This window comes from Manis javanica, chromosome 3 (assembly GCF_040802235.1).
Source record: "Manis javanica isolate MJ-LG chromosome 3, MJ_LKY, whole genome shotgun sequence".
NCBI classification, from domain to species: Eukaryota; Metazoa; Chordata; class Mammalia; order Pholidota; family Manidae; genus Manis; species Manis javanica.
In genome coordinates, this window is record NC_133158.1 from 153668906 (window position 1) to 153688346 (window position 19441).

At 33.4% G+C, this 19441-nt stretch overlaps 1 protein-coding gene across 4 annotated transcripts in view; it reads right to left on the minus strand.

Annotated features, from left to right (window-relative positions):
- The window catches only part of TSC22D2 (TSC22 domain family member 2), a 91657-nt gene that overhangs the window by 40702 nt on the left and 31514 nt on the right, over nt 1-19441 (minus strand). For 2 of the 4 annotated variants that reach the window (XM_017654870.3, XM_037008254.2), the window contains 2 exons: nt 8299-8350; nt 4557-7307 (listed from right to left, as the gene is read on the minus strand). The exons of 1 other annotated variant lie outside the window; for it this stretch is intronic. In XM_017654870.3, coding sequence (XP_017510359.2) covers nt 7047-7307; nt 8299-8350 — 313 coding nt within the window. In that variant the 3' untranslated portion in view covers nt 4557-7046. Of the gene's footprint in view, nt 1-4556; nt 7308-8298; nt 8351-19441 lie in introns of those variants that run through there. One more of the 4 variants, XR_005058500.2, reaches the window with a different exon arrangement.

The window sequence follows — 19441 nt, forward strand, 5'->3', positions numbered from 1 at the left end:
GCTAATGTACTCCACCAAACTACTGTTAATAGTTTGGTTAGTATCCTTCCAGACCTTCTCTATACATTTTTATAATACACAGATAGGTCCTTAAGAAGTACACTATACAGTATTTTTGTGTGTGAATGTGTATGGTATGTGTTTTAGTATCAGTGGTATCATATATATTACAATTTTTTCCCAAACTTTAAAAAAAAACCCTAACATTGTATCTTAGAGATCTTTCCATGTCAGTACATGTAGGGTTCTCATTCTTTTTCATTGATAACTAGTATTTTACAGTGCTTCACTTTCTTGATGGTTATTTTAGTTTTTCTAATTTTGTACTATTAGAAGCATAGGTGCAGTTGACATCACCGTATAAGTCACCTTGTGAACAAAAGTGTATGAAGTGTGTTTCATTAAAAATTTGACTTGTTAGATCACAGAGCATGTGAATTTTACATTTTAATGGATACTGCTCAATTGCCTTTAAAAGTGCCAGTTTAAACACTCACCAAGGAAAGAGGACTCCTATTTTCCCACATTCTTGCCAGCTCTTGATTTCTGTTAAATATTCACCAGTTGGATCTGTATAGTTCCTAGTGTTTGTGCATTTCTCTTATTTTTCTTAGTTTGAGCATCTCTTTATAACCTATTTGTAAAACTTTTTGCTTATGTTCATTTTTACAGGGAGAATTCTAAATGGAGTATGTGACCAAAAGGCCCCAAACTCACTAGCTAGTCTAGCTGGAATTAGTGTTTTTGAGTTAGAGATCTAAATTAACCTTTTTTCAAATGGTTATGTTGTCTCAATACTATTTGTTGAATAATCCATTCTTCCTCTACTGATCTGAAATGTCGCTTTTCTCTTTTACTCTATATTTGTGATTGTTTCTGGATTCTCAGCTCTACCAGATGTATTTTTGCCATCGGGCACCTGAGTTATGCTTAACTGCACTCATTGAAAGGTAGTTGATTTTGTTAGCCAAGATAATGTGTGTGTTGCTTATGAGACAATAGATGATATAATTCATGACATATAAATCCTATTCTATTAAGTTTGATTTAAATCAGGTCCATTATCTATGAAATTTAAGAGTCTTTAAAAAATGTGTAAACTTCTCTCTCAGATTAGTTTCTCTTTTTTAGGCAACACCTCACAGGCTCAATGTAGAGATCAGAGGTTTTTCATGAGGTCCCTTCTTTCTAAAAAGTATTATTTGATGTTAAAGCTTTTTGGTGATTTAAAGTTGTTTCCTGGCAATGTCATAAGGTTTCATATGGCATGGCAATATTACTGTTGATTTATATGAACCTATCATTCAACAAATGTTATGATGCCTACCATATACTTTGAATAAACAATATGGTACTTTAGCTTTTACTTTTACATGTTATGTGAGCTCTTGGAGTGCACAAATCATGTCCCATTCATCTTTCTATTCCCAAACATCTGGTATGGGGTGCAACACCTGAATTGAAATAGATCTGAAGTGGACTTCAACAATGTTTCTATTTAAAAGAAAAACACCCAAACTTAACAGTAAAACCTTCACTTTAGGGGCTTTACAAAGTTACACACATTTGTTTTTTCCTGTCCATTTGCCATCTAATTGAAATATATTTATTTTAGTAGGGACACTAGAATTAGACACTGAATTGATACTATTTCATGCTCAAGTGTGAGGAAAATGTTCCCTTGCTGTCCATGGAACTACTCAGGTAAGATCTATAGGTGTGTTGCTTGCCTGTGAAATGATGGCAAGAACTGTGATCTGGAAAACATTTTGGATTGCACCGTGCAAGAATACTTTACAGTTGTTATATAGAAATATCTCAGGCATGCAAAAGAATGAAATGAAGGTCAGTTCAGCTTTTTTATAGGAAAGAAGTGTGGTTTTTGCCTTGTTTTAAAATTCAGTTATTTTATAATCTAAGCCCATCTTTTTCTACTCTCTTCAAAGTGATAACTTTGGCTTCTGTGAACATCTTATTCTACAAACTTAGATGCTCTCTTGTATAGCTAAACCCATGACATAAGATCATGAGAAAATTTTCCAAACTGTCTACTCTTACCAGTTTCCCTGGAGAGAAGGAAAAATAAAGCTAACTCACCATGCAATTATGTTGAACAAATTCTATGGCCAAGTAGACTGCAGTGCAGAATATCACTTACTTTACAATTACCAATCCTAAAAGGCTGTCTTAACTTTTATTGATGATTTTGTTAAAAAAAAAAAAAGGATGTCAATGACCTTTGCTTTATATAGTGCCTCACATATTCATCTGTCATACTGATCATGGCCTACTAAGGAAATTGTTAAATAGCACTTGTACAGTATCTCTCCAATGACAAAATAAATGCATTCAAAGAAAAGGTTCTGTTATAGAAATTCTGTGACCTGGTATAGAAATATAAGAAACAAGGGAGCATTCTGGAATGTGAAAAGGGAAAATAGGGTATAAATATACATCACTAAGTAATAATTAGTATTGCTAAAAAAAGAGAAGCATGGATTACTATGCTTGGGGCAGGATGTGGGAGGAAGAATTCAGTTTTGCTTAGGCAGGGAACTTACTATGAAGATGCCTTTTACATTGAACTGTGTCAAAGAATGAAATGTTGAAGCCTAGCAAAGCCTATTCGACTTGGGCTGTCAGTACCTATAATGGGGCCAGAACCCATACTCTCTGGGGAAGAAGCGAAACGTGTGAGGGACAGGCTTTGGACTCATGCCTCTGGGCCACTCTAATGGTAGCCACCATAAAGAACTACATTTGGTTTATTTTAGGGCTGACTTTACAGAGGCATAAAGTAACAGCCTGGGCTCCTATAATTCCTCCAATCCTTTAGATAAATTTTTGAAATTCCTTTAATAGGAAACAAAAGTCTTTCATTTCAGAGAGCTGTGGCTGTTGGAAGAGAAGGTTTGACTCAATCTAAGACTTGGGCTCTCTGATCTGTACTTGGAGCAAGAAAGAACAGGCACCTGATACTGGGAATGACTGATTATCATTGAGGGAAGAATGGTACAGAAACACCAAAGACAAACTTCCTTCATGAATATCCAAGATTGCCTATGTAATTTTTTCTACTCATTTCTTTTCTGGATTATTGTCCTTTCTAAATTATTTCTCAGCTTTGTTTCAGTCCCCCAATTTACCTCTCATCTGCCGCTAGAATTATTTTTTTCTAAAATGCAAATCTCATCACAATCTCACTGCTTAAAATCATTCAATAAATCATTCTTGCTTTCTGAATAGTAGACGCCTAAATTGCTAAGGTGGATGATGAGTCAGTCACTGCCTGTGTCTGCCTCCTGTGAAATAACACTGTGGCTATCCAAGGAGGTTTGTTTTCCTTTAAGCCCAAAAGCAGTTTTCTTACACTTATCTCCAAGACTTAAGCGTCACTTCTTTGAGGAAAATTTCCTAACAAAGCCATCCTGGACTGTATTTAATAATGCCTTTATTATTGCATTGTATCTGTTGGTTTGTCTATATCCTCACACTGTGAATCTTGAGGGTTGGCCTTTGTCTTAACATAATTATTTGATTATGTTTAAGAGAACTGAGTCATGAAAGATATGCCTGCCACTCAGCTACAAAGCTTCCTTTTTTAAAAACGTGACTTCAAATCATCTTAAGTATGTTTCCAGAAAATTAGCTGATATTTCTGGTCCTATGTTGACAAATTTCTGGTAAGAAATTCTGGTTACTCTAATCTTAAGACTCCCTCCTCTTTCCCATACTTTTAAAGGCCCAGGAGTGACTAGAGTTTGGAGCTTGGAGAACTACTGTAATCTCTGACACGTGATGATTCTTTGTGAACAACGGCAGTTGTGATTATCACTGGGGGCTTAATGGTAAAACATTCTTAACACTTCTAATAGCTCACAGCATTGGTAATATAATTGGAAATATCCAACTATTTTGGGCATGCAGTTATGAGTTAAAAGTAACTGCATACTTAATAACTCATAACCATTTTGGGGGGGGGGTGTAGCAAGCTGTAAAATCACACTGTTAACTACCTAAAATGAATTTTTGTTGGGCAAAGTTAGATTTGTATTGCAGACACAATTGCTCTGTCAGAATTGTGTCACAATTGCTCTGTCAAAATTTTCTACCTATGATTTTTGGTCAGCTATAGTAAGCCTACAGAAATTAGTCTACGGATATTGCCCTGAGGAAATTATAGATGGCATTCCTATAAGATGGTGCCCCCAAACTAGCATCTCAGTAAGTTAACATTCCAGCTGTGTGGAGGAGACCCTACAACTCCAAGGTCAAACTGAAATTTACTTAAGATCCTAAACAAATTAATCACTTGAAGGAATGCTTGATTTTGTTTTCAAATACAGTATGTCTGATGCTGCCAAGCACAACAGATTTCCTAAAGTTTGTCCCTGACTTTGGAATGGGGGACATGCCTCATGAGAGTAGGTTTATGTAAAGTCCATTCATAGCTATTTTTGTGGGGGATGGATTCAAAGGGAAGGAGGTAGGGGAATGGAAGAGCAGAGGAGAGGCACTATCATAATTTTGCGTTTTTTTCAAAACTGCACCGCATCTTCTCATCATTAAACTCAGAAGTTTATTAATATTTAAGGCTCTTGATACATATTGCCAAATTACCTTTTAGAAGTACACAGAACACTTGCCTTTCTACATTAGGTTCTGCTGTTTAAAAGACAAATAACAATTTAAGTATTTGCATTTCTTAGGTTACCAGAGGTTGAAACTTCAGAAACTGCCATTTCTGTGAACTATCCATATTTTCTACTGTGATTTATGTAAAAGTAGTAATAATCGCTTTTAATTACCATTTTAAACATATTAATCATTTCCCTTGTGACTTTTACATTATAGAGTGTTTTCCTATCTCCAGAACCAAAATTTATACTTTCACAAAATCCCAACCTTTTCAAATACTAGTTTTTCTCTGCCTGTATTAAATCACACTGTTCACACTTGAAGGGCACACCTGGAGAAACTTTTGGTTAACATTCCAACATGGAATTTTCACTTTCTATCCAATCTGTGGTGGCTCCGCTTAAAATCTTACTCCACATCTTTAGGGTGCTTTCTCAAGCCTATGTACTTAGTTCCTTTAGTTATTTCTAATATTATTAATATTAAAATTTTATTTTGAAAGATATATCCTGCAGCATACCTAGGATATAAAATATTTGGTAATCCCACATATACCCCAGATTTATGCATTTAGTTTGTGGCTAATCTGATTAAGTTTTTATTTTAAAAAGATAAAGAACACTTATTTATCCTCATTTAACATGGAGAGCTAACTATTGTTTCTCATTAACTCCTGACTAGCTAGCTGGCAATAGATACAGAGCATGTTAATTTCTACAGGCACCTTTCTGAATTCAAGTAAAAGTTTTGGTAGACAAGGATTTCCAACTTAAATGTCACTGACATAGTATGAATACTGAGTACAAATATTGCTCACCCATTTCTGCATTCTTTAAATTATTTTACTTTGAAAATTTAAGAACTATGATTAAGTTATTAGTAACAGGTTTTCATTAAAGAATATGGAACTGTGAAAATACAAGTCTAATTAAGTTAAATTTTGAACACATATAGAGCCAAATATTTCAAAACTGCAGTTTAATTTCAGAAAATGTGTTAAAATATATATTTATACATCAATTTCTGACATACACTTAATGTGTTAGTATACACAAAATGATGCTTTCTCTTGAAACTGTATTTATGAAATGTACATTTTAATTTAAATACTCAGTATACACTGCACTTAATCTGCATGTTGCATTTATTAAATACATTAAAATTTTGCAATGTAACAAAACGTTTTCTGCATACGAAATTCAAAACACCATTTTAAATGAACAAAAGATGGCTCACTTCATTTTTTTTTTTTTTTTACAACTAGTGTATAGTACACTAGCTCAGCTCCACCATACTACCTGTTCGTTCTTTTTTATTTGACATTGTTCACAGACTAGTACATATTACAATAAGAGTGCTGGATAAAAACATGAGGTACGAAAGTGGTTCAAAGATTATAGGTCATGCAGATCATGCTAGACAGCAAAGAAAATTGTGACCGAGAAAACACTAAATAAAAATAAAGAATGTGCATTATAAAAAAAAAAAAGAACTCCATTACACAGCTTTGCTTCTTTGGTTACAAAGTAGGTTGAACAATTTCACAGCTTTTTATTCCCACCCGAAAAAAAAAAGTCATACGAAATGTCAAAAAGCAGAGGAATTGTGGCAATTTTTCTATAGAAAGTAGAAACAAATGAACAAAGTTTTCTTCATCAAAATAGCCCAATTATTCATTATATCACAATAACTGGTGACTACCTGTACAGTTGCACTATGTTCTTCATACTTACATTATACAAAATTTACATTCAAGCTGGGTCTTTACTACTGAAAATAAATACCGAAGGTAAATTGCCATTAGTGTTAGAAATATGCCAGGATTCTTTTGTTCAATTATTGCCTAAACGTTTTATCTATTAAATGCAATCCTGTCTTTCAACTCCTTTACTGATACATATAATTATTCAAAAACTTAAAAAAGTTCTGTGACATTGTTCATGTAATTATGAAAATAGCAGCCCTGTAATAAATAAAACACAAATAAATGAAAAGTTACGTAGGCAAATTGTACTGATACTGAAAGAAAAGTGGCTCTTTAGATGAACTGTTATTTATAATGTGATAGGAAGGCTCAGGGTATATCCATGGGTAATAGGAAACATGGGAGAGCCACCAAAGCTCTTGAAAGACCCCACTCATGTGCACCAGGTAAATGCAGACTTTGCTTGCTATAATAAACCCCAGCTATTATTCTCCTTGTGTACTCATGATGTGAAACTGGACATCAACAATGCTGCACGACATCTCAAAGAGAGGAAAAGCTCTTGTAGAATGATTGTCTAATACTGAAAAGGCCAAACACACAACCAAAGCATGGCTACTCGCTTTCGTATAAAGTGGAAAGAACACCAGTGGCACACAAGGATAGATTGCTTTCAGTTTTTTCTTAATGAGAAAAGCAAGCTCTATGCTGAGGAGACATTCGGCTGCTGTGGAGGTTGCGTTGGCTGTGGAAGCTGTGCTATCACGGCTTGCTGTTGAGAAGTGCTACTAGGATTGGCCTGTTGGGCTGGGAGTTGGGATAATTGATCATTGTTTGAAAGAGATTTTAACAGTGCATTTTCACGTTCAAGTAAAGAGTTTCTTTCAACTAATTCCTTTATTTGTTCCTTTAGAACTTCCACTTCTTCTCTTACTGCATACATCAAATGGCTTTTCACCAGATCCTGTGAAAAACAAAATTAGGAATGTCAAAAAGAGTGAAAGGGAAAGGTGTTGTTGCTATTTGGTTCTGTCCTATCTGGTGCCTTATAAACACAAGGCATTTTTATATTTGTTTTCCTGCTCCTGCTTTTAATGTTCCTACTGTATCTTGATTGAACTCAAGGGACATGGGGTGGAAAAAAATCCAGTTCCCAACTAGTGTGGCAAGCCCAGGAGATTCTTTTCAAAGTCTGGAGTGATTTCCAAAAATATTAGCTCTTTAATTGTCAATTACAACCTTAGAATTAAAAAAATTTAAAATCACATGCTTAGATGTTAGACCAAGAGAACAAAGGATATGAAACTGCTGATTCTAACCTAGTTATAGCACTGCTTTAAGAGAGAAAGTGACCTGCAATTTCCAGCTTTTAAAACCACTGGATGTTTAAAAAATAGTTTGAGTCTAACAGTCCTTATTTATATAGCCTATCTACAGTTTTACTAAACTTGAACCAAAATATTTTATATAATATGAACAGCATTATTTTTAAGGTAGCAAAAAATTTTGATAGTAATATCAGAAATCAGAACCAGAATCAACACAAGTCTATTTATTAAAACTGAGTAAAACAGTATCTGTAAATGCCAAAAGATGAAAAAGATTTCCAGCTGAAAATCTTTTTAATACTCTTTTCTCTCTAAACTATTTTTGATGCTGAATTGTTCGGGAGGGAAAAAATACATTTGGATTATATACAAATTCCCCCCAGAATGGCCTTTATAGAGGAAATGAACAAAATGTGAGATGTTTTTATGGGGAAAATATTTACTCCATTGGTATTTCTAGCCTAAAAATTCTCCATGTTCTAGTACCTCCCACTAAATATCAGTATCAAAAAATATACTTTTGTCATCTTGGTTTAAAGAAATTAGGTGTCTGTTTTTTAGAATCAAAACCATCTACTTCATGCAACCAATGGTCTATGAAACAAGAGGGCTATAAACTTTACTTACCATTGCTTGTTCTATTTTGTTGTCAATGGCTACACCACCTCCCCCAGATGCACTGGAAAAAATTAGAATATTTCATTAAATTATTCTAAAAAATGTATCCTTCCTTCCAACTCTTAAAGTAATTAAAAACACTTGTGTTTTACTTAAAACCAAAAATACTAATTTAAAATAGCTTAAGTCTATTCTCACAATTTCAGTATTCAGAGCTCTCATTTTGAAAATGAGGATCTCAGTAAATAGATGACTTCTAAACTTTTCTAATTTGCCTACGACATACATATGCTACTTTAAAAATAATTCCCAATTCTGTTTAGTTCTCCACTCAGTGAACTTAAAAAGATATACTTTGAATGAGCTGTACCCTCGCCACATTAAATTTCTTCACTTACCAACTAGGTATTCTAATTGCCTTTCATACAGTTATTTATTGCATTAGAAGTCAGATGATGGTTTTTCTCCCATAGATTTTATTTTAATACCTGGTTTTAAAATTTTTAGAACCGACTTTTAAAGAGCTTTTGGGCAAACAACACTTGCAGGGTTGGCTAACAAGCAACTCAACATTCTGGCAGACCTACATGCTTTGACTGTAGGTTAGTAGCTGGTGAAAATCACCTACCAAGTATGTGGTTTAGACCAGTTTTTCCTGGAAATAATTGGAAGTAGTCTATCTTTTAAGTAAATCCCAAGTTCAAATATCACCTTAGCATTTGTATGGTGATAACAAAGAAGACTGAATAGCTGTCTTCTTTGGCAGTTTATATCTTCTATGTCTTAAACATAAGAGTAGTGAGGATCTACCTTCTTTTGGGTTTTTCCAAATTTGAAGAACAGTTATTAGGTTTGCTTGTAAAGACGAATCTGATACTTCATAATCTATTATATCAGCAGGAAAAGAAGTCTTTTAACAATTTTTACACAAAACTTTACTAAATACTCTTCATAAAGTACACCCCACCTAAGAAAATTTAGGTGTTAATGTATCTGAAGACTATTTTACTTTAGATGATGTAGACTCTCAATGTTAGATTGAGGCATACAAAGTCACAGTGGTGACTTTTATATTTTAATCCAAGTAGATCTGATTATAATTCTGGCTCTGCTACTTCCCTGGACCTCAGTTTCCTCATCTGTAAAACAAAGGGGTTGGTGTCAATGCCTCAACAGACTTTCTACTTTTAAATCCTTGAAACGCTTAATCAATACAGGGGAAACACTAAGCTTGTTTATCCGAGCATTAGCCACATTAATAAAGCGCACTACTTCATTTTTTGCTGCTCCTATTTATAAAATGAAAAGGGGCTTCTTTATACCTAATTGAAAAGCATTTACAGTTGACCCTTGAAGAACATGGGTTTGAACTGTGTGAGTCCACTTACATATAGATTTGTTTCAATAAATATACTGGAAAAATTTTTAGAGATCTGTGACAATTTGAAAAACATTTTCTTTTCTCTAGTTTAAGAATACAGTGTTTCATACATGCAACATACAATATGAATTAACTGTTTATATCATCAGTAAGGATTCTAGTCAACAATATGCTATTAAGAGTCAAGATTTTTGGGGGTTAAAAGTTACATATGAATTTTTGATATTGCAGGGGATGGTGCCCCAAACCCCCACATTGTTCAAAGTGTCAACTGTATAGATCATTAATAAATACTCTGTTATTCTTTAACTGCTTGCAGAAAGCTATGCAAAGCATTGCTATGTGTAACTGTAAACTACAGAACTATATAAACCATAAGGCTTCCATGTAAAGTTCAGTCCAGACATCATGTGGATATATTCACCAAATACTGGCCAGTTTGGCAAAAAAGATAGTGATATGCATTTAGAGTTGGCCTGAGAATCCTAGATTGTACTTTCTATATTTTAATAATATATCAAGGAAAAACTGAATTAGTTTTAGTCATTTCATGACTTTATTATATTCAATTCTTTTAACATTGCTTTAAATAGAACACCTTAAATGCTAGCTTTAACATCAGTTTTATATTTTAACAAGTAATAAAACAAAAAAACACCAGATCCTTAAAAAAGGGTTTATTACTTCATTTTTTTTGATATTAAAATAAAAGTAGTTTCCAAACCATTCCCTTAACTAAGGAACAATAATTAGTATCCTATTTTTTGATGATAAACTCTAGTCCTGATTCAGAAATCTTGTAGCAACAGAGGAACAGGTATGCAAAGTATAAAAGGATTATGTTGAAGACAGTGTCTGTTAAAAGGTATTAGTATTTCAATTTTGTTAGGCATTGTTCTTTAACAGAGTTAAATCAGTCACAAAATTACTATCATTATAATGATACCTTTGGATATTCTGAAGGCCGTTATTTAAGAATTCTATAACCTACTGCAGTGGTTCTCAAACTTTCTGGTCACCTCAGTTTCTGATTTGGTAGGTCTGGGGTGAGGCCCAGGACTTTGCATTTCTAACAAGTTTTCAGGTGAGGCTAACTTTACTGCCTGATAGACCATGCTTTGAGAACCCCTGGCTTACAGAGGTAAATGAAAGAATAAAAAAATCTACCTGAAAAATTTCTTAGTCCGGTATAAAAAAAAACCCTTCATGACTCTGACCTCTACTTACTGTGGTCTCCTTTCCTCTCCTACTCCATCTGGTCCATCTGGCCTATTGTGTTATGGTCTTACATACTATTTGCATTCTGAAATATATGTTCTCTCATGTTTCCATGGAGAAATTGCTCCGTTAGTTGGAAATGCTCATGGTTCCACTTCATCTGGTTTTTACTTGTTCCTTAAGATGCTCCAGTACATTCTCTTTAGTGCTTTCTGATTTCCTAAGGTAGAACCAATTACTCCACTAATCTTAACAAATTTTTTATATTGCATAACCAGGAAAGCAGAATAGCAAATTCTGGCTCCTCTATACACTCATTGCATGAATTCTTGGAATTTAACCTTTTTAGACCTCAGGGTTTTTAAATCTAAAATAAGGATTATATGCCCCAATTCAAAAAACTCCTGTGAAGATTAAATGAGTTTAACTAATACTACTCCTGTTAACTCAACTCTATCAGACTGAGCTCCTTGACAGAAGTTCCTTATTATCTTTACCTCGGTGAAGAAGGGAACACAGTGCTTGGCACATAGGAGCTTAAATGCACACTGAAAGAGTCAATATGACTCGAAACAATTATTGGTTCGGACTAGGAAGCCATTAAAAACTTTTGAATTTGGATAAATCAACAGGTCTCAAAGTACAGTGCCTGACCAGTAGCATCAGCACCTGGGAACTTGTTAGAAATGTAAATATCTGGGTCCACCCTAGACCTACTGAATTAGATACTCTTGAAATGGAACTTAGGATATCTAGTTTAATAATTCCTCTAGTGGATTCTGATAGAAACTGAAGATTGAGAACCACTGCTTTCAATAGCCTGATTTACAATAAATACACCAATATGGTAGTCTTAAACAAGTAAGAGGTATAAATGAAGAGTGCTTTAGCTGGGCACCAAATGCTGGTTGTGAAACCATGAGCATGGATCCAAAGATTAAGCTATGTTCATAATATGCCATTTATCTTATCTAGCACATTCCTAGAAGAGGTCCAGCTCTGAGAACAGGAAGGTAACTTCTTGGAAAAGGCACTTGCTTAGTGATCTTTATACAGGCAGTACAGTTTACCTATTTGCTAAAAACTAAAATGTTTTCTTGGTTAGCAAACTGAAGATATCTTAAAATTATATATATCTATATGCAGAATATTGTAAAAACAATTATCCTCCTTGATCTAAGACCCTTCTAACTTTGTGTGCTGTGTCACAATCACAATTAGAGTCCACTATAGGAATCTCCCAAATTACAAAATCAAATCATTTGTAAGAAAAATGATTAAGAAGAAAAAACTTCTTTGAGTTGGCAAATATGATATACTTATGTTCAAGGCCCCATACCCAAACCAGGTGAAAATGATTATTCATAAACTCACAAGTAGATACTACCATCTTTCTTAGAGGCTAGGCCTTAGGAATCATATACTGTTTTCAGTAAATCATCTACAACTTTCATCCACTGACCCCCTACCCCGCATTCTCCCACAATAAGCTCTATAATATCATCACTACTAAAATGCATTAATTCTAACCTGGGTAACATTTTACCTAAGAAATGCATATTTTATCTTTTAGAAAGAACTGGTAAGTCGCTAATTGGAAAAAGATAAATCTAGTGAATCTACAACTCAGCAAGCCTATCAAGGTTAAATAGAAAAAAAAATCATCATTCTTCTGTAAGAGGAATTAAAAAATATTTACAGCTTAACACTTTAGTTAACAGCAAATATACTTCTCTTTCCAAAAAAGGAGCCTAAGTAGATAAAATTCATATAGACTTATCAAATGCAAACCTCTACAGTTAAGAATGAAACTATCAAAGTTAATAATAAATTTAGCTAAGAACTCAAAATTTTATATATTCTAATTAGTGACCATTTAAGTTCTATAAATGTAAAAACAAAAAACAGCTTAATTTCATGATTAAAAAAATTCACAAATGCCTCATGTGGAGATTTTTATTATTAGTGACACAAAATAAGTGATTTTTGTGGATGATAAAAGCTATTATTCATGCTAAGCCAACACTCAAAAAACTAAATGTTACTATTTTCTCAATGGTGTGAAAGAAGCTTTTTACCAAGGAACTATTAAAAATCAGCTAAATATTTATAAAAGAATTGACACTCATTTTTAGTATCTATAAAAACTTTGCTCACCAATGCCCTCAACATATTTTACATTCATCTAATTATTTTTAGGTTGAAATCCTGGCCAGAAAACAATATTTAAAAAGGACAAAGGATACATGCTGTAGATTGTACCAATATCAATTTTCTGACTTTGGATCATACTATATTCATGTAAGATGTTACCACTGGGAGGGAACTGGGTGAAGGGGTTTATAAGACCTGCCTGTACATTTTTTTTTACAACTTCTATGTTATCTATAATTATTCCAAAATAAAAGTTAAAAAAAGATATGAACATGGTAAGAAGTAAATCAAAGAGTATATACAAATGTATTGTATACACAATTCATCAAAGTCCCTCTCCTACCTCAGACCCTCATCAACTGCATTAACAGCCTTTAAAAAAAAACCCATTTAGGAAGAATTTCTTTAATACTTTAGAGTGGAAGAAGCCTAATTATATGCCTCAAAACAGAGAAAAAAAATTTGTTCAATAATTTCCCTAAAATATGGAGTACTTCTAGAGATCTACAAGACTAGAAACCCAATAGAAAAATGGGTAGAATTCACATGGACTGTTGACAAGAAAAGACATGAAAAGAATACTCAAAATCTGGTTCATAATAAAAATAGATTAAAACTACAATGTAATACCATTTCTCTAAACTGACTGGCAAACATGAAAATTTAATACACTATTAGTAAGGCTGTATGAAACGGGCCTTCTCATACAGTGCTGTTACAAGTGGTATAAAGATATAAACCCTTATAGGCAGCAGTTTGGTTACATCTAACACAATTCTATATACACAAACACACACTTAATTCACTTTTGAGCCAGTAATTCCACATCTGGGAATTTATCCTATAGATATTTTTACATACATAGGAAATAATGTATTTATAAGGCTACTCTTTACAGCACTGTTTCTAACAGCAAGGCTTCTGATTATCAATAGAAAATTGGTTAATAAATCATGGTACAGCCATCCACTCAACTGAATATTACCCATCTATAAAACAACCCACAAAAATGCTTTACTGTGTACTGAGTGGGGAAAATATATCCTGGAGATCATTAAAAGTAAAGGCACAGATGTATGTATATTACCATTGTGTGAAGGGGGAGATCATACATATTTTATTTGCTTGTTTATGCATAAGAAAACTGGAAGGATACACACACACAAAGAAAGTGGTCATCTCTTTGGGAAGGTAGGCAGATGGGGGACAGGGATAGAACACTACTTTCCTTACACTTTGTAGAATACTGAAAAAACACATTCCAAAATGAAAATGACTTGTGAAGGAGTTATTACCCTGTAGAGAATGAAATGAAGATGGCAGACAGAAAACAGTAAAGGGAGAAAGGGGGGAAGAAGGGCCAACAACTCCACTTTCTTTAGGAACTATTTCATTCTAAAAGGCATTATGTTCAACATATGAAACAACAATCAATATAAATGGTATTTGTGACTTGTAAAATTTATCTCCTTGGTTTAGGATGAATTATAACCACTTAAAATATGATGTAAATAAGCACTAAATTATGTTTTCTACCTTTATCTTGCATCTACCTACCACTTCAGCATTTTATTTAAAAAAACAGTAATAATAAGGGAGAAATGTGGGATTCATATATAAATCAAGTATAAAAATCAAACAAATAATCATATTTCATATTTGACCTGATTGTTTATAGTTCATGATGTGTGATCAAAACCGAAGTTTCTGTGATATGACTGCCCTTGCACTGTTCACCATGTAAGAACTTATTCACTATGTAAGAACTTGTTCACCATCTAAGAACCTGTTTGTTATGCTTCAGAAGATTGGAGACTGTTGAGAATTAGGCTTGGGGTTGATTAATGATTGTGCATTGAGTCCCCTATACAGAATTTTATTGTTGCTAACAACCATTTGATCAATAAGTATGAGAGATGTCCTCTCAAAAAAAAAAAAAATGATGTAAATAATGATTGTAATTCCCAGCATATTTTTGTTCAAAATAATTCTGGTAAGAAAACAGTAAATGTATGTGATAAAAATCTATGATACAATAGGCTAAATAATCTTACACAATAAAAATGTTAAATTACAAATGCATTGCAAAGAAGGTGTAGATAAGGTTAATATTAACTTCACCTTCTTTTTCCAGATATATTTACATTTTCAAGTTAGGATGTTTTGGGGGAATTATTTTAGTATTTGGTAGTAAAATTCTGATGTAGTTTTTTCTTGTAGAGCCACATTCTAAGGAAATAAAAACTAGCAGAACTAAAACTATTTCCATTAAAACACTCAAGATTTAAAAATTTCATCTAGAAAAACTGGAGTCTGATATAGAAGTGAAATATGCACAGCCATTTTACCATTACAACCTAAATATTCCAAATAAACTAAGAAAATTTAATTAATATTCTATTATTTCAAGTTGAATACTTAAATGTTAAAGACACAGAATCACTTCTTTATCTAGATAAATGAGCTTATTCAACCAGCTTTTTATTTCTTATTAGACCAACACTAGGTAAGGTTTGATGGGAAGAAAAAGTTATTTCCTTCCTTTGGGTCTGAATGAAATAGAAAGGGTATGAGAAAGGGGTAGGAGGACAGCATTTTCCCAAATGCTGTACTTACATTTAGAGCAGCCTCTCTTGAAAGGGATTTCACTGTATTGTTTTACACAGCAACAATAGGTAATATGATGACAGCATAATCCATTACTGGCAAATGAAGGATATATACCAAGGGGCTTAATCCCAAATTAAAAATTTGACACTACAGGCCTGGCTACTTTAATTTTTACTTCTTGGAGACTGGGAAAAAAATGTATGACTGACAATTACCTAGACTGAGATGTACAGTGGTACCTAAGAATAAAAAGGGGAGAGGGATTAGAAAGGATTTCTACATTTTGCCAACTGATACCTGACAAAGTAGAAGATGCAATTCCACGTATTCATTCTAGATATTCTAAAACCATTCCTTCAGTCTGCTAGGATAGCTAAAAAATCAGAATTTAGAGATTAGAGTACACTTTAATTTAGTAAAAGATCTACGTTTTTCAACACTGTAAAATTATCTTTCCTGGAAGTACAAAATTTAAATATAAAGGGAAAGTTCAGTAGGAATTGTTAATACGAATGAAGACATTAAAAACACACAAGAGTGCAAACTATTTTAGCTATGTTAGGAAAAGCATAAAGATTTTTAAAAAGCTTTCTAGGGAAAGGACTATTAACAGCCATTTTACAGTAAAGATCAATTCTCCTTTAAATGGTTAACAATAGCATTCCTTCTCTTTGACTATGAGGAATTAATAGCACTTTACACCAGCTAAGGAAAATTTCAGGGTGTAAGTGTATGAAAATGAACAAAATTGGAGTAAGAACATGATAGAAAACTATGTCAAGGGAAATAAAACAAAAATGTAAAACTTTCAAGATTTGCAGCTCATTTCAGAGACCAATAAACATTGAATAAATTTGCACCCAGCAGTGGGCCTATTATAAAAACCTTTTTATATAGCTAAATCCATCTAACACTCCTAAAAGTAACCCAGAATACTTCAGCAGTGACATAAAAGTGGGCCAAAGGGGGAAAAATCATGAACTAGTTTACTAATTTCTTTCTAATGCTTTACATTCTTCCCCCTATCCTCAACTTTCAAACTGGATATCCTAAACTCCTTGACACCCTCCATGGTTTACTCTCTTTGCTCATACTGTTCTCACTCTAAATACTTCTGTGGAAATTCTGTCATTATTTTACAGCTTTCAGCTCAAATACTTTCTCTTCTGTAAAAGCTTTCTAACCCTCCCAAGAGTGTAGTCATGCCTCACACTACCCTTATGGCACTAATCACACAGGTTGTATTACAGGAGTTGCATCCATCTACTACTAGACAAAGCTCTGTGTGCTCTATAAAAGGTACCATGAGGCTGATAAGCCATCTACTGAAGAATGCTGTAGAAGCCTGGGCGCCTGAATAGTATGTACTTTGAATTTGAGTCCTAACTATATATATCACTTGCTACTTTGATTCTGGGGCTTCTCTAGCTATAATATAGCTATAGCTGTACTGGATCACCTCCAAAGCAATTTCCTACACTTATTGGCAAAATTGACTCTTTCCAAGCAGTCCTTGGTATCTAATGCATGGTAATACTATCATTTTAACTAAACTATAAAGAAAATAATAATCAGGGAAATAGTAACATCATTCCTCATTTGCAGTCTGAAACTAAACTTGCCACATGTTCTTGCTGCCTAATAATCTAATTCATATATCTAGGTAATCCCAATTCCTTTGGAGGCAAAAGGTCATAAATACTGAACAAACTTCGCCTCTTACTTACTAGATAGCCAAATCTCAGTAATTCTTTCTGGTGACACTTTAGTAAAAAATGATAAATTCTGGTCTGTCTCTGTATGATGTTCAACACTCAGTGAATACTGGTTGTAAGAATATAAAGTTAGAAAATGTCCACCAGTGGTAAGATCTCTAGATGTAAAATTAGCAAATAAATGTTGCAGCTTGGCCTTAACTCACATTTACCAAGTATCCTAAGGCAAGTTTCTCTCAGGGGGCTTTCTTCTTTCATCATTTAGCTTCAAAGACTTTTATGAAACTTAGTGTAACCACTTGAATATGTTTTTTTGTTTTCTTGGGTTTTTTTTTTTTTGGAGTGGTGTATATTGGGGGTGGTAAGTAAGCAGTCAAGACAGTAATATTCAAGATAGGTCTTGAAAAAAAGAGTGACCTAAACAAGCAAAGGAGAAGAGATAGTAGAACACTGGAAAATACTTGGTTGCAGGCATTAAATAAGGTAAAATGATAGTTTTAACAACAGAAGCACAGAGAATCTGTTAAGATCAGAGGGATGATAAATGAAAGGGACTCACTTAAAAGAAAGCAAATGCCAAGAATGAAGAGTTTTTAGCTTGCAGCAAGTGTAAGTGGGAAGGTGGTTAAATGTGCCAGAGAAGAATGCTACAGATAAGGAGTGACCCACAGAGGAAGCTGGGAATAAAGGTGAGAACATGAGAAATTTAAGTTTCACTTGGGACTGTTGAATTTTGAGATATCTGGGATGTAGATACTGGGAGAGAAGTATAGAAAAAAGGTCAATGGAAATAGGTGTTTAGAATTACTCTAAAGTAATCAATGGCCTATAAGTCTAGACTTCAGAGTTGTCAGAATGTGGTAGGCAGCTCAAACTGTGAAAGAAGTTTGCTTAAACATGGATAAGACAAATGGGGCCAAAACACTGGAGAATACCAACATGTGAAAAGTTATGGAAGATGGACTTGGGAAGAAACTGCTCTTCTTGGGAAAGCTAGTTATTTCTTAGTGTAGAGATCCTAGCAAGTTAACATACTGAAACCAATTTTCTCATCTGTAAAATGGGGTCATGGTCATAACTACCTTACTTAAAGGACTACTGTGAGGGTTTGGTGGGACTTTTTACAGCAGTAAACACTTAGAAAAAATTAGTTTCTTCTATTGCTTAGATCAGTTTGAACTTTGACACAGTAGAAGGTCTACTATCCCAGTGTCTTAGACTACAAATGAAGCAAGGTACAAAAATCAATTGTGATTGGTATTAAGAAAGAGTCTGTGCATTTAATCTTACCCCCAAAATGTAATAATCCTAGTTATGACATAAATTTTCCTGATTTCTTTGTACTCAATTAGTCAAATGTTAAAGATTGCATGCAGTCACAAGATATACATGCTAATAAAAATTATCTGACTTGAGATTTAAACTAACATCAATATTTACTAAGCACAATATTCCCGTGGACTATTTCTTAAGCACACTATTTACAATATTAATAAATTTCTTATTAATACTCTATAAGATCTAAATGTTTCATTGTTTAAGTTAAAAGTAATCTTAATTTACTATGGGAAATTTTTCCAAAGGGTACTGAGATATAATTGAATTCAACACATATTTTAATTCAACATAAAAATTTTCCAAGAAAGTGCTTAACTAAAAATATCCTTCCTTTAGTGTTATATGAAATTTCAATAATAAATACTACTAAAGACAAATCAAGAGGGAGATAAGTACTGCTTTGCTTCTAAGCCATGTATTTATTATTCTAGTTGAGAATTACCACTTTAGAGTTACCTCATTTAAAAAGGGATTCTGGTATAGGGCAACAAAGAAAAGTATAAAGTAGTACTAACATAAAACTAAAAGGATCAGTAAGTTTTTTTTCATTCAAGCAGAACTGTACTCAAATAGGTACATTTTCAGTCATAAAGTTTTTAATAGCTAATGACTTTTTCTCATTTTAATCTAGATCCATGTCCCTGAATTCTTCCAGGCAAGTTACAACACTATAGCATAGCTATAGTAAATGACAAAATTTTACAATAGTTTGTACATATCAATTTGTGTAAAATCT